Source organism: Taudactylus pleione, unplaced genomic scaffold, assembly GCF_031769625.1.
Source record: "Taudactylus pleione unplaced genomic scaffold, aTauple2 ptg000256l, whole genome shotgun sequence".
NCBI classification, from domain to species: Eukaryota; Metazoa; Chordata; class Amphibia; order Anura; family Myobatrachidae; genus Taudactylus; species Taudactylus pleione.
In genome coordinates, this window is record NW_028284658.1 from 20,712,792 (window position 1) to 20,731,088 (window position 18,297).

Genomic DNA, 18,297 nt, shown 5'->3' on the forward strand with positions numbered 1-18,297 from the left:
TATTTCCAAATTTTATGTTAGTCTTATTCCTAAATGGAATAAATTCATTTTTGTCCTCAAAATTCTACACGCAATAATCCCAGAATGACAACGTGTAAAAAGTTTTTTGGGGTTTTTTTTTTTTTTAGATTTTTGCAAATTTATCTAAAGAAAAAGAAAAACTAAAATCACATGCACATAAGTATTTAATGCCTTTGCTCAATACTTTGTAATTGCTGCCAAAGGTGCATCAACAGTCTCAAGTCTTTTTGAATATGATGCCACAAGTTTGGCACGCCTATCTTTGGGCAGTTTCGCCCATTCCTCTTTGCAGCCCCTCTCAAGCTCCATCAGGAGATATTAAATCGGATTCAAGTCTGGGCTCTGGCTGGGCAACTCAAGGACATTCACAGAGTTGTCCTGAAGCCACTCCTTTGATATCTTGGCTGTGTGCCTAGGGTCGTTGTCCTGCTGAAAGATGAACCGTCGCCCCAGTCTGAGGTCAAGAGCGCTCTAGAGCAGGTTTTCATCCAGGATGTCTCTGTACATTGCTGCATTCATCTTTCCCTCTATCCTGACTAGTCTCCCAGCTCCTGCTGCTGAAAAACATCCCTACAGCATGATGCTGCCACCACCATGTTTCACTGTAGGGATGGTATTGGCCTGGTGATGAGCGGCGCCTGGTTTCCTCCAAACATAACGCCTGGCATTCATGCCAAAGAGTTCAATCCTTGTCTCATCAGGAAAGATAATTTTGTTTCTCATGGTCTGAGTCCCTCAGGTGCATTTTGGCAAACTCCAAGCAGGCTGCCATGTGCTTTTTACTAAGGAGTGGCTTCCGTCTGGCCACTCTACAATACAGACCTGATTGGTGAATTGCTGCAGAGATGGTTGTCCTTCTGGAAGGTTCTCCTCTCTTCACAGAGGAATGCTGTAGCTCTGACATAGTGACCATCGGTTTCTTGGTCACCTCCCTGACTAGGGCCTTCTCCCCCGATCGCTCAGTTTAGACGGCCGGCCAACTCTAGGAAGAGTCCTGGTGGTTCCGAACTTCTTCCATTTAAGGATGATGGAGGCCACTGTGCCCTTCAAAGCAGCAGATATTTTTCTGTACCCTTCCCCAGATTTGTGCCTCCAGACAGTCCTGTCTCTGAGGTCTACGGACAATTCCTTGGACTTCATGCTTGGTTTGTGCTCTGACCTTATATAGACAGGTGTATGCCTTTCAAAATCATGTCCAATCAACTGAATTTACCACAGGTGGACTCCAATTAAGCTGTAGGAACATCTCAAGGATGATCAGTGGAAACAGGATGCTCCTCAGCTCAATTTTGAGCTTCATGGCAAAGGCAGTGAATACTTATGTACATGTGATTACTGCTCACTGCATAGCCGGTGGCTGCCATAGTCCGTGTTAAGATACGAAGTTTTCAGATTATAAGTGTAATTACAATTTGATAACTAAGTCAGAGTTACGCCGGAGGAAAACTGAGGGAAAACAAACTCAAAACCAGAACACTTTCTGAACGACAACAAGCATCTTACTTATGTGACTTAACAAAATCAACATCTTCTGCTGTATGCATATCCAGGCAACTACTTACTGCACTCACTGCTTGGACACTGCAAATACTTCCCTATCTGCGTATTGCTCTTGTTGATGGCTCTTTGTTGATCAGAACACTTCGGACTGGATCAGCTTGGGTACATTGTAATTTTGTCCTCATACTACATAAATTAAATTTTTACTGCCTTTTCCAATTGTCACATCTATCATTTGTTTAATAACTAATTCCTGCACCCACTACTCACACACCTCTCTTTCTATATCACTTTTGGAGCTGCGCTCATACATTAGCAGCACTGTTCTTTTACATGTATTTTTGAACATTTAACAACTTTAATTTACACTGTCTACTGTACATCACACAGCTTTCAGTCCAGTTTTCATCTCACTTATTACCTTGTCCACAGCATGAACACCCTTACTTCAAGCAACCCCCATATTCTATGTCCATATAATCCTCTACTGTATCCATCCCTATCCTCCCCCTCTTGTCTCCTCCACTTGCTGTTCCCCCTTTTTTCTCTCATCAGTCTGCTTTCTAACCCTCTGCTTATTTCCCTCACCTTTCCTGTCCCTCCACTCTCAACCACCTCCCTTCATCCATGGCCTTGTTACGCCAACACTAAGCCCCATTCCCTCCTGGTTCTGTCTGTCACCTCCAGGGCTGCCAAGAGAAATTCTGGGCCCTGCAACATCCTGTGGGACCACATAATGTATGGCTGCACCCATTTGTGAGTGGGTCTAGCATGTGAGATGCACCCACTCACAGGAGCATGGCATAGCACCCAGCAGCTGGGACTAAAGTAGTCACTAATACTATATTAGGATGGTGGGACAGTCCCATAATAGCTGCATTCTTTGTCAGGCTGTATATAGACGCTAAAATGTAACACACAACAATTAAAGTGCTACAACTTTATTTTGTACATCTCTCATGTAAATAACACATAAACAATCTATTTTCTGTCATAGAGATAGATGTATGAAGGACTTAATTTTTACATAACATCAGGTCATCTTATACACACACATTCCGCAGCACATTTCCTAACCCACTGCTCCATGCTCCTTCCTCACTATCTACCCCTCTGTGTCGCCCCTGTCTGTCTGCCCTTCCCCTTGAGAATGTAAGCTCTCACGAGCAGGGCCCTCATCCCTCACGTGCTTCTACTCCCCCTACTTATAGTATCATTTACTCCTGAATCCCCAATTGGCACCTAACACCTGGTTGCTCATGTCCTGCTGCTTGTGTTATGCAGCTATGTTTATAACCATGTCCTTGTCCTGCATTGTTTTGTATTACTATTAACTGTTATTCTTGTATGCTCATTTATATACTGTATAAGGCGCTGCGGAACCTTTGTGGCGCCATATAAATAAAGGATAATAATAATGTGATTAGTTTTTTATTTTTTTATTAAATTTGCAAAAATCTCAAAAAAACTTTATACACGTTGCCATTATGGGGTATTGTGTGTAGAATTTTTGTGGACAAAAATAAATTAATACCATTTTGGAATAAGGCTATAACATAACAAAAAGTGGAAAAAGTAAAGCGCTGTGAATACTTTCCGGATGCACTGTATATGCGGTTTACCTGTATATAATGTCCGCCAGTATATATAGCTACTTGTTGCTGCGACAGCTGTGCAATAACCTGCTGTCCCAGCGATTCCCTGACTTCCAGGTTCCTGAGCCAGGGGTTGAAGTTCACATGAGCGGCAATAGGCATGCGCAAGAGACCCGTAACAGAGGAATACTTCAGATACCTCTCCTGGAAATTTGGCAAAAGTAGCCCATACCATCTAATGATGGCATTAGCTAATTGGGCACAAGCTTTGGAAAGTTGCACTTTATGGAGCTTGCGCCAGCATGCAAACACATGCTCTACTCTCTTCACTGCCTGCCTGTAAGATGCCTGACTTTCGAAGCCCTACATGACCAGGGCCCAAGGTACTTGAATCAGCTTCTGATCCCATACTGTACCACTCGATTCCTGCGATCTGTTGATGGACTATTAACAGTATCTAGAATCTCTCGACTTTATTTGGGGTTGAGTTTTCAGCTTTGTGGCTTATGTATTTTGTGCTGTAAAGGCTAATGTACAGCATTGAGTTTTGGGAAAAGTGCTATATAAATAACTTATTATTATTATTGCAGCCCCCTTGAATTCTATTGGACAGTGGGGTATCTATAATGGGTGCATGGTGTGTGATGAGGGGGCCACACCGCACCCATGGTCTTTAATACTTATCTCTTCATAGTCCAGGTAAAGCAACATGGCGGCCATTTACTCGTTGATCGGAGCATGCGCAGTAGAAAAATCGCCTGCTCATGCACAGTAGACTCTAGCACAGCACCAAAGTCTACTCACTTATGCCACCGGCTAGAGAGGAGAGGGCCCGAACTGGGACTGCACGCAGGCTCCCTCCTCACTTAACAAGCCCCTGCTACAGGGACTGCTGTGCTGTGGAAGATATTTCCAATATCTGCTGCTGACCCTTTTCTTACATATGGGGATGTGATGCGGTAAACCTCTGAAAACTGCAGTTTTTGTAAGATTTTCCAAATTTTTCTATTTGATATATCTTGCCCACTGTATAGAGCAATGGAAGGCAATGTGTGGCACTCTAGCTGCTGTGGAACTACACATCCCAGCATGCCATGCCACAGTTTTTAGCTTTCCCTAACTGGCTGGGTATGCTGGGATGTATAGTTTAACAGCAGTTGGAGTGACACAGGTTGCTTACCTCTGCTCTTGATTTTTTTTTTTCATAATCCTGGCACTTTTTCTTTTGTACTGCATGTTTTGTTTTTATAATCTCCATCTCTACATTTTGTAGTCAATTAGTCAATGTGCTGCAACATGTGTGTGCAAACATATTTTATTTTGGCTTGACCAAGAAAATGTGCTGCCACAACCTAGGTGGACAACTATATAATATATCAAACCTTCAAAGATTTCCAGGGCCATCATCTAGCACGGTTCCTAATAAATTAGTTTTTTTTTTTTTTTAGGGATCTAGCAGAAACGTATGCTTCCTGTGAATTCCCACGGCTCCCCTCCCCCTCCCTTCAGACTGAAGAAAGTAGATTTCGATAAATATGTACTATGAAGCCGTACAGTGGGTACTCTGTTAACGTACAATGTCTGTGTTTATACAGTTGCTAGTGAACACATTGTACAAACATTTTTTAAGAACTATCTTTGATACATGAAGGTAGACTTAACTTTGGGGTTCTTTAATGAAATGGAAGCATCCATTAGTAGCACTTAGGGGCCTATTTATTATGGGAATAAAGTATCTAAATCCAAATGGAAGTTAGAAGATATATATAAATAAAGCCAGATAGAAGCTTCCTGGCCAGCTGATAGCTATCATTCGATAGCTACCATTGGCAATAGCTTACCGCATTCGTTCCGACATCTGAACGACTTTAATGAACGAAGGAACGATCCATCTTATTCATTAACAATGCATTGGCTGATTGCAATATCGATAGGTTTGATGTACAGCACATTAAACCTGGCGACCGTCACTACCAACCGCGGGAGCGCGCAATCGTGCGCACACACTGAGCGATGTAGGAGATATGTTACGAAAAGGCATATCGGCCCGACATTGCTCCAGTGTGTACCTAGCTTAAAAAGAATTGTAGCGTTAAAATCCTCATCACTATCGCCAGCTAAGGCTAATACATTAAAGCAGAGTTTCCCAATCTCCGCCATTACAGTCCAGGTTTTAAGGATATCCATGCTTGAGTCCAGATGTTTAAATCAAATATTTACTGAGGTACTACTTAAGCCACCTGTGCTCAAGCATGGATATCATTAAATGCTGGTGGAGTTTGGGAACCTCTGCTTTAATGGATAGCCTTGCACTATATTTTTAAGTGTATGTAGGTTAAAGATATTTAAGGAAAACAAAAAATTGTAGTCTGCCTCTTTGCCTTCCTTCGTAATGGCACCTACATGCCAGGGGCGGATTGGGACAGCGGGCAAGTCCCCACTGGGCTGGTCCTCTCTCCGCTCGGCTGGGCCGCTTTACTCTGACCGCGGCGCCGGCTGTCAGCTCTGCGCAGAAGCTCATTCAGCAGTAAAATGCAGCAGCTTCTCCCATGAGCCATTGCAGAGCACGTGAGTGACACCTCACGGCTCCGCCTCTGAGTCCAGCAGCCACTGCACCCACCAGCGCAGGAGCCAGGAACGGGGCAGAGCAGCCGACCGCAGGACTCAGGAAAGTGAGTGGCCGTGATTGGGGCATCGGCAATGGCACTGTGAGTCATAAACTGAAAATAAAAAAATATATATATATAATTTGCACTCATTCTTGTAAATAATCATACATTTATTGGCATCAATGCTTCAGAGCCCCTGTGTCTATGTTTTACTTGATTGCCTTTTAAAAAAGAGCCAAAAGGAGCTCTGAAACATTGGTGGTGTATGCCAATACATGTATGATTATTTACAAGACTCTTGGGGTGCCGCAGTCTTTATTTAAGCATGACCATCTTACTACTGAGGCCACCCAAGGAGTTGTCTCTATCAGAGAGTGCCAGTCCAGTAATAGAAAAAAAATAAAAATAAATATATATATATATATATATATATTGTTTTATTCTGTATAAGACCCCTGAGCTCTGACCATTCCCCCTGTGTATATATGTGTGTGTATGTATGTATGTATATATAATATGTATAATATTAGTATCACTCTTGAGAACAGTAGCACACGCTCCAATATGTAACAGCAAACTACATATTAGTTACTGTATGGGGCAAAAAGAGCCGGTACATCCTTTCATTATATGCAATAGAAAAAACTTTAATCCATCATCAAGAAAGTCCAAGTAAATATCCATAATATAAAGTCAGGGCATAGGAGAGACTTGTAGCTTTAAAGTGCAACGTTTAAAGAGCAGCATCATATACAAAGCAGCATATCCATATAAAATAATGATACTCATTGCAAGTCAAACTCCTGCATGTAGTGCCCAAAGGGCCAGCGTCTTCCCCAGTATTTTACCTGAATCCAGCCACGTCACAATGCCAAGCGTAGCTTGTCATTGAGACGTTCCTGTGATGTGTCTGCCCGGTGAAACCTGGTGTATTGCTGGTGGTATCTCTGTATGAATCTGCTATACTTGCTGTCGTTTCAAACGCCAATATTGGTACGTATGCCATTTTTCAGTGTTTTATGATTGCAATATATTGTTTTACTATTTAGTGCACGATGTGGCTCCCCCTTCTTGTGCTTTGATTTTAGGATAGATAGATAGATGTAAATGCCATAGGTACAAGGGGTGCAGCTGCTGTGGGGCCCAGAGTTAGGGGGTCCATCTTCCTTATAATAGTTTCATGTGTTTTATACATTTTTCACCATTGAGTGGTACACATAGGGTCCCTATTAAATTTTGCTATGGGGCCTTCAAATACCTAGTTACGCCCCTGGATGGATGGATATATGAGATAGATAGATATACACAAACCTGTTTTTGTATGGTGCATTTATTTCTACATTTATAAATAAAGGGATCACACATCACTGTGTACTTATAGAAACCATGCACATCTGTCTATCCTCTAGTCATTGTCAATTATGTAATATTGATGGTGTAGGTGCATTATACACAGGTGATAAGACACAGAGGATTTGTCTCATATGCAGACACACTGTGCGCCCCATTGTACGGCCTGCAGCCAGGTATGATCTCTGGCTGGGGAAGTGTGTGAGAGAGACATATTTACATTACATTGACCATAAAGAATTTGATTTGGTGCTGGACCACCAACCTGAGGCATGCAGGGTGCCGTGGCGCAGTTTGGGAACCACTGGTATACAGCATTTTGGGTTTGGGGCCTGGCTCGCTCTGACTCAGGGTGTTCTTTTTTTTTTTTTTTTTCGGACTCCAGGCCGCTTGCACAGCTGTGGGTGACCTCCCACAGCTTGTGCAAGCGGCCTTGCGATGGTCGCGATTACCGCGACCATAGGGCTTGCAGCGAGACCCTGTGGGAGGGTCTCTGCTCCCGCAAGCCCGAGTAGACTTCCTGCTCTAATAGAGCAGGAAGTCCACTACTGACATCACGAGTACGCCGGAGGCGGCACATGCGCAGGGGCCAAATATCAACCTGCTTGCAATCGCTATGTGCTCGTGAGTGGGTCTGAATCAAGCCCTTGGTTCTGAGTCAGAAGCAGTGACAATGTTGGATGCAGTGGACCAATATTTTCAACTGATTTGCACCACATATACATCCTGATGGCGTTCGTACAGAGGCCCTGATTCAGAGCCGGACGCTCTGAATCAGGGTGGCATTTTTTTTTTTTTTGAGCCAGCCTTCTGGCCACTCGCTAAACTGTGGGTGACCACCCACAGCTTTAGCGAGCGGTCAGGTGATGGTCCCGACCATCGGGGCTTGCGACAAGACCCTTGTGGTAGGGTCTCGTCTGCCGCAAGCCCCAGTGAGCTTCCGGCTCTAACAGAGCCGGAAGCTCACCACTGACATCACTCGTGATGTCAGTGGGGCAGCCCCCAAACGGCAGACGTTCCTTCGGGAACGCCTCCGTTTGGCAAACCACCCCCCCGACCCACCTACAAAATGGGGCGAGCTGTCAATCAATATCGACAGCCGTCCTGTCTTGTAGTGAGCCCAGGAGCGACGGAGCTGCTGTCGCTCGCTGGGGCTCGCGCACGCCGGATCCTGCGTGCGCAGTGGGGGACCATCGACCTGCTCGCGAGCGCATCTGAATCAGGCCCACAGTCACAGTACTTATTCACATGCACACAGGCCATTCTCAAATGATTAATCTGCACCTAGCATAGGGCTGGTGAACGAAAGCACACCCTTAAAACGCCCGTTTTGATCTTTTGGTACGCCTGCGATCGGATCTCCACTCCGCGTTTCAAGCACCTTCCCTTGTTACCACCCACAAACGCCTCATCCTGTCACTCAAATTAGCAGGCACTCGCTATTTTGCGAGCGCTCGATTTCCGACCGCACTGACTGGTTAGCGCATGCGCATTACGACCAATACGCATGCGCAGATGTGCAAACATCGCTCGGAGCGAACGAGCGGCCGCTTACGAGCGGCTCTGAATCAGGCCCTCTGCTCCTGCTGCAAATCACAGCCACTGAGACCTTTCTGCAGCACCTAGAAAATCAAGGTGAGGGATCTGGGGTTGTTTATATAAACTTATTCCATGATCTTGGGCTTTTTTCGTTTCTCTTTTTGGACGGGCACTCATGGTGAATACGCCCTTGAAAATAAACATGTAGCGTTTTAAAGTCCTGGTACCTTTTATCCCTATGAATCTCACTCTTTAATATGGGTTGCTCTCGATATTATACAGTGTATCAATGGCAGTTAGAGGACCAATCCGGTGCCGGCGCTTTCAGCTGCATACAGCGTGGGTTTTTGTCTCTGGGTTCTAGCTATTGCCCTTCTGCTAATGCACTGTGGCTGTGGTTACCCTGCAGTAGGAGGAGGAGGGGGGCGGCGACTTGCAGCCATATGTTTTGTGCAGACAGTGTAGAAAATAACAGCTCTTTAGAAGCAAGAAACTTGGGTGAAATCAAACGTACTTTGCCGCATTCCTTCTTCTTTTCTTAAAACTATACTGTTTCGCAAAATTCAAAGTAGTAGTTCCTTATTTTAAGTAATCATGAATTAGAGACTGTGTAGGGAAATACCGGGGAACCGTTGCACTACAGCGATTTTTACAGTACTTATGTTTCCTCAGCTGGGGAATGTGTGTGTGTGTACATAATTCCGTTTCTGATCTGGCCTCTATACTCTTCTATTGGTTTAAATCCATGGCTAATTGGCCCCAACTTAAGCCACTTAGGTATGATGGATTCCCTTGTGCCTAATTCCTGGTAGCATCTTTTATGCACCCTTATATGGTCATCTCTGACCACACTCCCACTGAATAAAAACGCAACACACTATAGCTGGTGGAAGAAGATCCAATTTATTTAATACTTCCATAAAGTTGGTGGCCCAGGAAAAGCAATTGCAAACATACTATTCAATTTGGTAATACGGGTGGAAACTCCTACCCACCCCCTTCATAGGTGGGCCCATCCGAGCACACCAGTTCCAACGGACTGGGTTCTCCAATCCTATTGACCGTGAAGCCAAGACTTCCTCAGTCACCACTCCTCCCTCACTAGTGGGGTGACGGTCCGAGTTTGGGCCTAGTGCCCCCACTATGTTCAGCTTGGGAGGAGCCTTCACGTTCCACCATCCAACAAAGGGGGCCGTGACACTACCAGCAGCACTGCTGCCCACATCGGCACGGTGTCATACACCGACACAGGTGTCTTCTGCCCATCATGAGGCAATCTATTTCCGGAAACGTGCCTAATCACTACACGGCCCCGGAGGACATATCAGCCTCCCATCATGTCATTGACAACGTACCTTGATTATCAAGTTTGCAATTGCGTTTCCCGCCACAGCTAGGCCTCACCACGACCTAGCCCGCCACCAACTAGCCTCCTACCGCCCTAAGCCCTGCAGCAAGTCTTCCACGAACCACCCCATGTCCAGTTCTGACAGATGTACCCCATCTGTTCTGTACAGGGGTTCCTTCCTAGCTTTCAGCCGGGGGTGTGTTATTACGTCAGGAGCACATGCATCCCTTCATCAAGTTGTTAACTTTCCTCCCTGTTCTGTTCATCGCTGCCCCAGACGCGGCACGCCAGCGCCTCCTTGGGACAATGTTTGACCTGACCAAGTGTACATTTGGCCAAAGGTTTTTTACTTTTACGAAGTCTGTTTTCATTGTCTTGAACAGATGCCTGAATGTTATACTGCCTAAGTCGTTACCCCCTAGGTGTACTATCATCCTATTAGGGTCCCCGTACCGCCTACCTAGCCTGCCTAGTGCTGACATTAATTGTCCCCACTTCATTCCCCTTTGTCCTACCCACCGTATATTCTGACTTTATCTGTTCCTGGCCCCCTCCCACTTCTTGGCCCTGACAAACTTCTCAGCCCAAAATATGAACGAATGGCCCACGATCCATGTGTCTCCAGGCCTGCACCATACATCTGCAAATAGAAGGAAAGTGTTAGCAACCATTTTATGGCTAGGTAACGCTTAGCGCCCCTATCCGCCCTAACACTAATGCGTACTCTCTTGAGGTTCGCATCCCATGAAGGGGGTTAAAAACCCTCATGCCGAAGTAGCCAATTTATAGAGGGATTAGTAATTTTTGCGACATGAGGTAGATCCCCTCACCATCCGAAATCGTGATGAGTGTGACCCGCATCTGCCTATTTCCCCGGCCTGATGCAAGTCTTGTAGTTATCACTCTTCCTCCTTCCCATTGCCTTTATGCTGTTGACGGTAGCCCCCGTACTAGCAGCACTGGTAGCTGCCCCAATTCTGAATGAATGTGATCCAAAGTCCCTTATATCCAATCCTAATTCGGAGATGCATCTCTTGAACACTGCGAGGAACAAAAAACCTAGTGAATGGGGTCCCATTTTCATGTACCAACCATGCATGCCCTTGCGTATGCCGTAGGGCCGTATAACTTGATGCTAGCCGGAGTGGGCATATCTCCTTGTTCTCATGCTGTGCCATTGTAATCCACTGCCCTTTGCCTTCTTGGTCCGTTTTGGACTTGTGGATCCTACATAGTACACCAGATTCCCTGATCATCACGTTGCCTTGTAGCAATCCGGTGTTTGTCGCCGCCCTGGATGCTGCGACCAACTCTCCTATGCGAAAGGCACCAAAGTAGGCGAAGGAAAAAGCCACGCGAAAGAGGGACACCTCGAAGGTGCTCCTAGCGACCTTGCTGACTGCGCCCATCAAGCTTGTTAGCATTTGTGGGTCTATGGGTCGTCTTTTATCCTCTTTAGCAGGTTGGCGTTTTCCCCAACCCATTAGCGCCTTTGATATAAGAAAACTCTTGGTTGTATCCCTCTTACCTTTTAGCTTAAAAAAAAAAGGATATACCGGCCAGATCGCTGGCCATGGCCGCCTTAGACCGACCTGACATGTAATTCTCCCAGATGTAATCTAACATAGCCTGGCTGCTGTTTTTACTTGGGTTCCTCTCTAGGAAATGGCACCATGCTTTCCATGCAGCGTTATACTTGCGATGCGTGGTTGTGGCTAAGGAGTTAATTACGAGTTCCTCGATCTCGGCTTGATGATCTGCCAAACATGAGATGGACATTTTTCACCAACTAACTGTGCCGCGGGTGCCAATTGGCGGAACTTGTCCCACTGAAACCTGGATAAGACATCAGCTATGTGGTTCTCTACCCCTGGGACATGTCGTGCTGTGAATGTGATGTTGTTGCGAATGTAGATCATGACTAGGTGTCTAATGAGCCGCAGCCATATCCGTACCCCGTTGAACTCATACGCAAACACTTGCCACATTTTGAGGTCCTCTCGTGTCTCTTTTGACAGGTGTATTCGATGATGTGGTGCCTGGACCCCCGCCATTGCTCTCTCTAGTCAGCGGCAAAGCACCCTACCCATGGGTATGACCCTGCATACAAAGTTAAGTAGGCCTAACAATGATTGTACGCGCTTCAGGGTTACCGATTTTGCGCTTAAGCACTCTGCAAGCATGGCGTGAAGCTTTTGCACTTTGTCCAGCGGCAGTCTACAGCATCCTGCCACTGTCTCTATTTCAATCCCGAGGGTCCCTCTGTTTTGTCATGTGCTACAGGCACACCCAAGTTCCAGAACAGGGCCTTGGCTGAAAACAACATGTTTTCGCACCCTTTGGACCCCTTACTGTCAATAAACAGGAAGTCATCGAGGTAATGCGCTACTCCATGGTGCCCGGTGCCTGCTTGAAGGGCCCAGTGTAAAAAACTGCTGAAAGCCTCGAAGTACGCACAGGATATTGAGCATCCCATCGGTAGGCACTTGTCTATGTAGTAGCCGTCTGGCAGTCTGAAACCCATGTACTTGAAGGAGGAGGGGTGAAGCGGGAGGAGGTGGAAAGCCGATTCCACATCTAGTTTGCCATGAGCGCCCCCCGTCCATAGACCTTCACTAACTCCAGTGCCTCTGCAAATGATTGGTAAACTACTCTACTTTGTGTGCTGTCAATGGTGTCGTTTACCGAACCACCTTCCGGGTGAGACATGTTGTATTAGGCAAAACTTCCCCTTGGCTTTTTTGGGGACCACCCCAACTGGCGAAATGTTTAGGTTAGGTTTGGGTGGTGATTTGAATGTGCCAGACATTCTGCCTAGATCAACTTTTTTTTATTTTAAGGCAAACTTGCTCTGAATAATCCCTGGCTGATTGGAGGTTTCTAGAAAACCCTGTATTCACCTTCCCACATATGGGTAACCTGAAACCCTTTTGAAACCCCTCCAGCAAGAAAGCGGCGGCTTCCTTATCTGGATACCGGCTGAGCCATTGGCCCAGTGCCGGAAGATCAATTGGGGTGCTGGCCAGCTTTAGGCTTGCCCTCGGGTCCTTTGACAAACCCTTTTCCTCCTGCCCCTTTCTTGTCGCAGTCTCTGGAGGCGTGACCTCCACCCCCACATTGCAAGCAGGCGTGCTTGAAGCGACATCTACTACCATGGCTGCATTGTCCCTTATTAAAAGCAAAGCAGTGTCCTTGTTTAAGAAAGGATCCGTTATGCTTGTTTCTGTCTGTTGCTTTGCTTTGACCTCCTGCCCGTTTTGTGGGCGGGGGTTTGCGCTGATTTACTGTGAATAATATTTCCATATCCCTTGCCCCAAAATCAATGTTGCGCCTACCATCCTGTTTCTTCCTGAAGGCCTCGTTATATGCCAGCCAGTTCCCTGAATCTGCGTTTGCCCGCATACTGTAGATCATGTGCAAATAGCTAAGTAATTTTAACTCTTGCCCTGGCCTTGTCTCGAGGTAGCTTGCTGCGAAAACTAGCATCTCCCCCAACCAGCGGAAGAAGGACTTGTATGTCTCTTGTCCCCCGCCTTCCTTTCCTTTAGCCTCTTTTAGGGCCACCCGACCCTTGTCTGTGATCTGAAACATATCTACATATTTTCCACGCCTTATTTTTTTCCCTAACACTGCGCCTTAAATCCCAGCCAATGGCCGTATTGTCGCACCACGCTTTGTTATCCTTGCGTTTCCTGGTCTTACTGACTCCCTGCACTTTAGATGAGTGCGTGCACTTGTGAACCTTCTGCAAACTACGGGTTAGCAGGCACAGAACTTTGCGAGAGCTCTTGCTCGCTTTATCTGTACTGCTGGACCTGCTACTCGCACTGCTGTAATCAGATGAACTACTGTTGCACACATATTTGGATTGGTAGTACTTACTGTCGTGGATTGGAGATGACTTGTCAACCTTGTCCCCAGTGGACCCAGCTGCAGAGGGAGATTTAGATCTGGTTTCTGAGCGAATTCTGCTGCTGAAATCGCTGGCTCTGTGGTCTCGCCCCTGCCGGTGGTGCTCGTGGGTTTCTTCTGGGCTCGGTATAATGCTCGCTGGGGAAACATGTGTGTTAGTGTGCTCTACTAGTTCGCTGCTATGTGCCGGTACATTTGACGGCTCACTAATACATCTATTACTGTTTGATGGTGGTGTATAGCTTGCCCTCCTGCTTTTACTGTTTGGTGTAGGTATAGCATCCTTTGTTGTGTCTCTTGTCTCCTGAGCCTGTTTGTGTTGTACGTTTGTTTGGGTATTGGACCTATCATGATTGTAATAATCCCGCTTTGTTCGGGTTGAACTTTCTTCCCCCCTTTCTAAACTATCTGCATATCGCTTCCTATTGCCTGTTGTCCTATCTGATCTGCCCCTGCCTTGTGTGTGCCAGGGAGATGTGTAAAGGTGACTACTGTATGCAGCGCTCACCCAGGTTGCTTTGCCTCCCCTAAGATTGCCGCCACTGTTTCTAGGTTCCTCCCTGTCCCTTTCAAGATGGCTGCTGTGTGATGTATGCACTGCGTCTCTAAACAGATGGCCCCCACCCAGTGGGGGGGCAGTTCCTTCGTATATATGCTCCTTACTGTGCATGCCTATGGGTCTCAGCAGCTGGGCGTTGTGACGCCGGTTTACGCTGGGAGGATAATCTTGCCTGTGCTCTATGATGCCGGGCGCCCTCTGTGGACCCCACCCAATATGGCCGCTGAGCCGGGAGGGGGCGGGTCCCAGGTCACATGTGCCGGGACTGCAGCAGCTTTGCCGTGATGGGCGGGGGCTTTGACGAGTTAATCTACCTGTGGTGCGACCACGCGGCGGAGGGGACCCTGTGGTGCGCTGGTGGTATGCTGGCGTTACCCTGTCCCCATCATTCCAAGGGCCGGAACGATGGCGATGGCGTCGGGTAGGTGGGGGTGTTGGGGGACAATGTCCCATGGCGCGCTGCCTGCTTGCGGTAGTTTCCGTTGCCGTCACGTGGGGCGTCACTACCGGCACGCGGGGTGGGAACCGCAAGGCCACTGGGCAGGGGACGTCAGCGTGTCCCTGTTCCCAGGACATGACAGGTTTAATGGTGTTGGTGAGGCTGACTGTGTACGGCTGCGATATGCTGTGAAAACGGAGGGATCATCCGCTTCGCAGTTATATCGCTCGTGTATGCTTGTCACTGACATCCTAAATGGTCATTTATCAGAGGGAGGAAGGGTTTATAACTGGTAGGATGGGAGAGGTTTTGATACAGGGTTGGATTCTGATTTGGGCAGGGGGCAGGAAACAAGTGTGGGTGGGGGGGGTAGTTATAGCAACGGGGTTTGTTTGTTTGCGGCTGATGGGAACCTTTTTAGAAGGGGATGTAATAAGAGCTGGGTGTGCCTTTTTAGATAGTTCTACTACACTCGCAGCCGTTATAAAAACAGAGATGCAGCGATTGTTTGACCACGATACCATAAACTGTAAACAACTACAATTGTATAATGTAAAAGACGTGATATATGTTTGTGGGGAGGCAATTGGGAAGCCGACTGCCTAAATACCGGCAGCCGGCTTCTCGACTGTCTTATCCCGGCAAGGGTGCAATGCCGGGCGTCTAGATGTAGACGCCCGCATTTCCCCAACGCCGGGAGACCGGCGCCCGGCATCACGATCGTAGTGATGCCGGACGCCGCGAGCGGACAGCAGCGGGGGGGAGAGGGTTAGGTTTAGAGCTCCCGGGGGGGACTTAGGGTTAGGCACCCCCCTTCGGAGGGTTAGGGTTAGGCTAGGGGGAGGGAGGGTTAGGCACCCCCGGGGGGGACTTAGGGTTAGGCACCCCCCCGGGGCACTTAGGTTTAGGCAGCGGGGAAGGGGGTGGTTAGGGTTAGGCACTTGGGGGGGAAGTTAGGGTTAAGCACCCCTAAGGAGGGTTAGGTTAGTGGATACTTACCTATCCACGATCGGGATTTCCAGCGCTGTCGGGCTTCCGCTGCGTCGCACTCTGCTTCTGTCGGGCTGCCGCTGACGGGAATCGAACCACGGTATTTCATACCAATTCCTGTTTGTGCAAACTCTAGATAATATTTAAGCTGTGCTACTGATAATTATAGATAAAACAATGGATGATGTAAAACACGATCTAATCTTTGTTAGAGTAACCTCAGTTTAATGCTGTAGCTGCATAAACAAACACAGTACTGTTAATTTAACTACAATTATATAATGCAGATGAGTTGGGTGCTGATTTGGGCAGGGGGCAGGAAACGGGGGGGGGGTTGTTGTAGCAGCAACCACAAAAGGGGAAGAGGGGGATGGGGTCCTTGTTAGAAGGAGATGTAATGAGAGCTGGGTGTGCACTTTAGATAAACAATTCTACTATAGTCACAGCAGTTATAGGGCACAGTAATGCAGCATTTATTTAAAACTACGTTACCACAAACTTTAAAACTACAGTTGTATAATGGAAAACACGGGTTTTATGTATATGCAAGCCCTTAAATAATATTTAAACTGTGCTACTGATAATTATAGATAAAGTAATGGATGATATAAAAACGTGATCTAAACTTGGTAAGCAACCTCAGATTAATGCTATAACTAAATAAACAGACTCAGTAATGTTAATTATAAACCACAGCATTTGGATATCGTGAAGGGATTACACAGAGGAAGTTTCAATGTCTCTGGGAAGGGCTATGTTAGGAGAAATTAACATTCTATGAAAAGATGTAGGAATGTTGCATACACATAAATTAATTTTTTTATTTATTTTTTTTAAAAAGAAGGAAAGGACCGAAAAGATTCATCACAGATTAGTATTAAAAGGTATTTAGAAAAAGAGGGGGGGGAGGGGGGGAGTTACAGCAGCTTGGTGACAGCAAGGAAATACGGATTTAGATAGGGTACAGACTGATGTAAATACAGATGTGCAAAGGCATGATCTCATAGAACAAACAGTGTAAACCCAGAGAGGGATATGTAACAATCAAGCACAACAATGTTCCAGCGATTGGTACTTGGTACTTATCTATCCCACGTGATCTTGCTTCCGGAAAATTTTCCTGAGAAAGAGAAAGTATCCTCCTTTGTCGTTCTTTTGTTGATCTTGATTCCTCCCACTTCTCCTCCTCCCAGGCTGGACCTCCTCTTTCTTGTGAGTCACTTTAACCGTGTATGGTCTGGGCTATATCCCAGCCCTCTGCCACTGCAGCTTTCACATTTACCTGCGACAAAGGCTATTCATTCACCTAGCCCCAATTTATATCCCCAATACCACATCGCTTATCTACATTGCGTCCAGAATGCGGACGCTGCTTCCGTATTTCTGGACTAGACACCCCACTCTCTTCTCCTCCCCCCTCCCCTGTGCATTTTTGTGAATGGGTCTCGTTATGTATGCATGTTTGTGCTTTCCATTCATTCCCCCCTCTCCCCCTCCTCCACAACAGCCTATAAAATACAATCTTTAAAGGGTCATGAGGACCAGCATCTGAGCAAACAAGCATTAGTCACATGTGCAACAGGAACAGCAGAGTGTAATGTCACTGTAACAAAGTGTGACATAAGTTGGAAAGTGTTAAGGAGAAAGCAATAACCGAGGAGCTGAACTCGTGTTTTTTGTTTTGTTTTCCAAGTCCTATAAATGAGTATAGTTCTCCTTTCTGCTTTTGCCTTCTAGCAAATAGAAATGTTTGTTACTGTATGTGTTTTTCTTTATTCCCTGACTTTTACATAGAATTGCTTCAAATGCTGCTTACATGTAAGCGGTGTACAATGCTTTGCATGGATTCCTGCCTATCCCGCTCCCAGCTCCCCCCTTTCCTCCTCCTTTCTCCTCCATGAATGAAGCTTGCTCTGTTCTCCCTCTCCGATTTATGAATGAGTGCCAGAGTTCTCAATGGAACTTTGGCCGGCCCCTCCCCTCCTTCCATTGGCTGGGCGGGGCGTAAGGCGAGTTCTGCCATTGGCTGACAAGTCTCAGGCTGGCTTTCATTCACAAAAAAACTCAATGAAACAAAAGAGAGAGAAGGGGAAATCTGAGAGCATGAAAGAGGAAACTCACCAATCGCTGGCTCCCCTGGGCAAACAACTGTCTGAGCTGCGAGAAAAACAAGTCCTTTCAAATCAGCACTTTAAATCTGGGGCTGCAGGGCTCCATTCCCTCCCCTCTGGTGACTCTGCTCCTGCTGCAAATCACAGCCACTGAGACCTTTCTGCAGCACCTAGAAAATCAAGGTGAGGGATCTGGGGTTGTTTATATAAACTTATTCCCTGATCTTGGGCTTTTTTCGTTTCTCTTTTTGGACGGGCACTCATGGTGAATACGCCCTTGAAAATAAACATGTAGCATTTTAAAGTCCCGGTACCTTTCATCCC

At 46.6% G+C, this 18,297-nt stretch overlaps 2 protein-coding genes across 5 annotated transcripts in view; one reads left to right on the top strand and one right to left on the bottom strand.

Moving 5' to 3' along the window:
- The window catches only part of ETV4 (ETS variant transcription factor 4), a 113,252-nt gene that overhangs the window by 39,477 nt on the left and 55,478 nt on the right, over positions 1-18,297 (top strand). The window contains exon 1 of one of the 3 annotated variants that reach the window (XM_088480722.1): positions 14,709-14,854. The exons of 1 other annotated variant lie outside the window; for it this stretch is intronic. The gene's annotated coding sequence lies outside the window, so the exon portion shown is untranslated. Of the gene's footprint in view, positions 1-14,708; positions 14,855-17,961; positions 18,157-18,297 lie in introns of those variants that run through there. One more of the 3 variants, XM_088480724.1, reaches the window with a different exon arrangement.
- Positions 8,141-16,970, bottom strand: LOC148515012 (uncharacterized). 2 transcript variants are annotated; one of them, XM_088480726.1, is made up of 2 exons: positions 13,845-16,970; positions 8,141-10,602 (listed from the first exon to the last, which is right to left on the bottom strand). In XM_088480726.1, exons 1-2 carry the CDS (start codon positions 15,007-15,009, stop codon positions 10,496-10,498), a joined length of 1,272 nt encoding a protein of 423 aa, XP_088336852.1. In that variant the 5' UTR covers positions 15,010-16,970; the 3' UTR covers positions 8,141-10,495. The 2 variants fall into 2 exon arrangements, with proteins under 2 accessions (XP_088336852.1, XP_088336851.1); XM_088480725.1 differs by having other exon boundaries at positions 8,141-11,719.

What these genes read in the sequence shown, in the direction of transcription:
- LOC148515012 (XM_088480725.1), bottom strand. Translation starts at nt 15,009, where the DNA reads ATGTCCTGGGAACAGGGACACGCTGACGTCCCCTGCCCAGTGGCCTTG. An exon ending in GTCATCTCCAATCCACGACA is followed by an intron (nt 11,720 to 13,844) that starts GTAAGTACTACC and finishes CATGTTTGGCAG; the next exon opens with ATCATCAAGCCGAGATCGAG.